Source organism: Alexandromys fortis, unplaced genomic scaffold, assembly GCF_014885135.2.
Source record: "Alexandromys fortis isolate MF-2015 unplaced genomic scaffold, M_Fortis_MF-2015_v1.1 scaffold_128, whole genome shotgun sequence".
In the NCBI taxonomy this organism is placed as follows: domain Eukaryota; kingdom Metazoa; phylum Chordata; class Mammalia; order Rodentia; family Cricetidae; genus Alexandromys; species Alexandromys fortis.
In genome coordinates, this window is record NW_026068012.1 from 4,713,692 (window position 1) to 4,717,347 (window position 3,656).

The window sequence follows — 3,656 nt, forward strand, 5'->3', positions numbered from 1 at the left end:
TAATTTAAAAGTCGCACAAAATCACCTCTGAAAAACCCCTGTGACCTAAATCCTGGGAGACTAAGAATCAATCTCACAGGCTTATGAGAACTTAAGAATACCTCTTTAAATTACACTTTCAGTCAAGCAGAAAACTGTCTCCCATATTTTCATTTTAACCTGAGGCCACAGTGAGGGCAGGACTTGAGTAGCAGTAGCAACATTCTCTACATCAACTGCCAGAGATGGTCTACACTTAGGTATACAAGGAAGAGTCAGATACAAACTTTCTGCTTTGATCATACTTTCTGTCATAGCAGACAGGGATAATCTATGAGATTTTCATAGTCTGACACATGGTGAGACTTACAAGCTACAATTTTGCCTGTTATGACTCTAGAATAATTTACTATATTTCTTTCCAAAGTGTTTCTTGAGTGAACAAATTTCATTATAATTGGTATGACTTTTAAAGTGGGGTTTTAAAAACATATTTATTATTATGACCATTTCAACTTTTATCTTAGTCTCTAAAATTAATATTCATGTTTCCTTTTATCTTAGTTTATATAATATGTCAATAAAATTGTGAGTTTTTTTTTGCCTGAGTATGATGTCACAAGCTTGTAGTCCCAGCACTTTAGAGGCAAGAACAGCAAGAGCAAGAGCCCATGGTCATCCTAAAAAGCATGGTGAGTTCAAACTCATGCCCATCCTGGGCTACAAGAGACATAATTCATTAAAAGACCATTAAAAATAAAAATGAACTATTATTGTTTATAAACCCATGTGCAAAATCATTGATATGAAATTGTTTGTTCAATGGCAAATGGGTATCACATATGAATATTTTCTCTGGCTTTTTTATATCAGACTCAACAATTTTGTTCTTTCTACTTAATGTTTTATTTATCCAATTTAAGATTAACAAAAGTATGAGGAAAGAATTTCCAGTATGTGTATGTTATTCATTCGGTTTCACAGACATGTCATGCTACGTTTAGAAAAGAAGAGTGTGTTTATGTTTGTTTTAGAACGATGACAATGCATTGCAGAGATCTAATTCTGTTGTTTTCTGATCTACAGTATATGAGTAGATACTGAGTTTATTTTACAGAGGCATCAGACGACATAGAAATAGTGTTTGAATGTATTAGACAACACTGTTTTGGCTTTGTTTTCTATTTTCATAAAAATGTGAAACTATTTCTCTTTACTCTAATTGAAAATTATTTAAGTAAACTTATTCTTCCTCTTAGTACAAATACATTATTATTTTACGCACAAATTTTAAGAATAAAAATCTATAGATGAATACTATTCATATAAAATTTGTATTTTACAGAAACTTGCATTGTATACACAGGACAGAATAGGGACATTTTGCAAGCTGTGCCTTCTTGAGAAAAATAAGCTTGGGGCTGGATTATTTATCTGAATGATTTACAGGAAAATTTCTGTGGATATGGAAGTTGGAATTTCAGAAGAATGAATTGAATTATAATTGTAAAAACATATCAAAAGCAGCATTTTTAATATTTTCAAATTTTACCCTCTTCATGAGCTTACACTAAACAGGTAAGTTGTTTACAAATATCTTCCATAGACTAAATTCACACACATTTCAAACCATGTCACAGAATTATACTTCCTAAAACCATGTGTCATGGTATGCAATAGTTGATTAAGAAGTGTAAAGACTATATTACAGTACAGCTTCTGTTTTTCTCTATAATATGTTCAAGTGGATGTAGTCAATTTGCTTGCAAAAGTGCTTAGCCATTGTTTTCTAAGTCTTACTTTTAATTTCACTCATGTACAAAATGTATCTTCGTCATATGCACACCTCACAGTCCTTCAGACCCTCACAGAGGACTCCATTGCATAGCCTCTCAATTTCATGACTCCTTTTTATATTTTTTAATTGATTATTTATTTAGTAATAGTTTCCTTTGGATTAGTTCAGGTATCATAACAAAAGACATTATTTTATTTAAGAAAGGGTCACATCTTACAATACTGAGTTAAAATTTATATCATAACTCTTTAAAAATATCAGTCTTTCATAGAGCTAGACACCTCACCATAGACATTTCTGAATTAAAAAGAATGAGTTAATCTAACTTAAGTGTTAATGCATTCTAGACATCAAAGAGAATTTGAAATATATCTAGAATTTACAAGTTCATTTCCTGCTCCTTCATCAATTGGCATAACAGAGTGTTTGAGTAGGCTCTAGCAGATATGGTTAATCAATTGTGGTCTTTCTGTCCATAAGTAGAATGTGGTTTGGGGATGTCTTTTAAGACTACACATCAGGGAGCTGCTGGAGAATGAGAAAAATTGAAACTTGAAAGATGCACTGTTTCTTTCTTTACACCAAGCAGGTGGTTTTTATTTCTTATATTACAAATGAGACTATTTTGAATATTCAGTAATTTATATCCGTCACAATTCTTCCTGATCATCAACTGATAAATTCTCAATTTTGTTTTAAATATCAAAGGAATTAAGCAATAGAAGGGTGCATATCAATGCACATGCTTGCTCATAGTATTGTAAAGTTATTTGAAACAATTTTTCTCATTAATTACAGATTCAAATGGCAACAGAGAAGGTCAGTGGTAAAGATACTTGTAATCAAGACTGAATATCTGAGTTCACACCCCAGAACCTGCACAGTAGAGAGGTGTTATTTCTGCTAACTGTTCTCTGAGGTCTACACAAAGACTAAAGCATTTTTGCCTGTGCGCGCACACATACACATCAAAGTACATAAGTGCACACACAAAAATAAATGGCTAAATACATGCATAAATAAGAGGAATTTTATTTTAAACTTTCTTGAGAATCATGCCAAATCAGACTATTGTAACTGAGTTCATCCTTCTGGGACTTTCACAGAACCCAAAAGTTCAGAAAATAATATTTGTTGTATGTTTGTTTGCCTATATTGCAACCATGGGAGGCAACATAATGATTGCAGTAACCATCCTCTGCAGTCCTGCACTGCTCGGATCACCTATGTACTTCTTCTTGGCATTTCTGTCCTTCTTGGATGCATGCATTACTTCAGTCATTGCACCAAAGATGATTGCTGACTCCCTCGATGACAGCAAAACCATCTCCTTTGAAGGCTGTATGACACAGATCTTTGCTGAACACTTCTTTGCTGCAGTAGAAGTGATTGTCCTCATAGTGATGGCCTATGACCGCTATGTAGCCATTTGTAAGCCCTTACATTACTCTTCCATAATGAACTGGAGGCACTGTGGCACTCTGGTGGGGGTGGCATGGGCAGGGGGATTCTTGCATTCTATCATACAAATAATCTTCATGTTGCAGTTACCATTTTGTGGTCCTAATGTCATTGATCACTTCATGTGTGACTTGTTCCCATTACTCAAGTTGTCCTGCACTGACACTTACGTTTATGCCCTGTTAGTGTTTGCCAACAGTGGCTCTATCTGCATCATAATCTTTTCTATGTTGCTCATCTCCTATGGTGTCATTTTGTTCTCTCTAAGAAATCACAATTCTGAAGGCCGATGGAAAGCTCTCTCCACTTGTGGATGCCATATTGCTGTTGTTATTTCATTCTTTGTTCCATGCATATTTATATATGCACGGTGCACATCTGCATCTTCTTTCGAGAAAAAGGTGGCTGTATTTGATGC

General features: G+C 34.2%; 1 protein-coding gene across 1 annotated transcript in view; it reads left to right on the top strand.

Moving 5' to 3' along the window:
• The first annotated feature begins 2,829 nt into the window (after positions 1-2,829).
• The window catches only part of LOC126513625 (olfactory receptor 4C15-like), a 1,606-nt gene continuing 779 nt past the window's right edge, over positions 2,830-3,656 (top strand). The window contains exon 1 of the mRNA XM_050162109.1: positions 2,830-3,639. Within this exon, the coding sequence (XP_050018066.1) occupies positions 2,833-3,639 (807 nt within the window). The 5' untranslated portion in view covers positions 2,830-2,832. The remainder of the gene's footprint in view (positions 3,640-3,656) is intronic.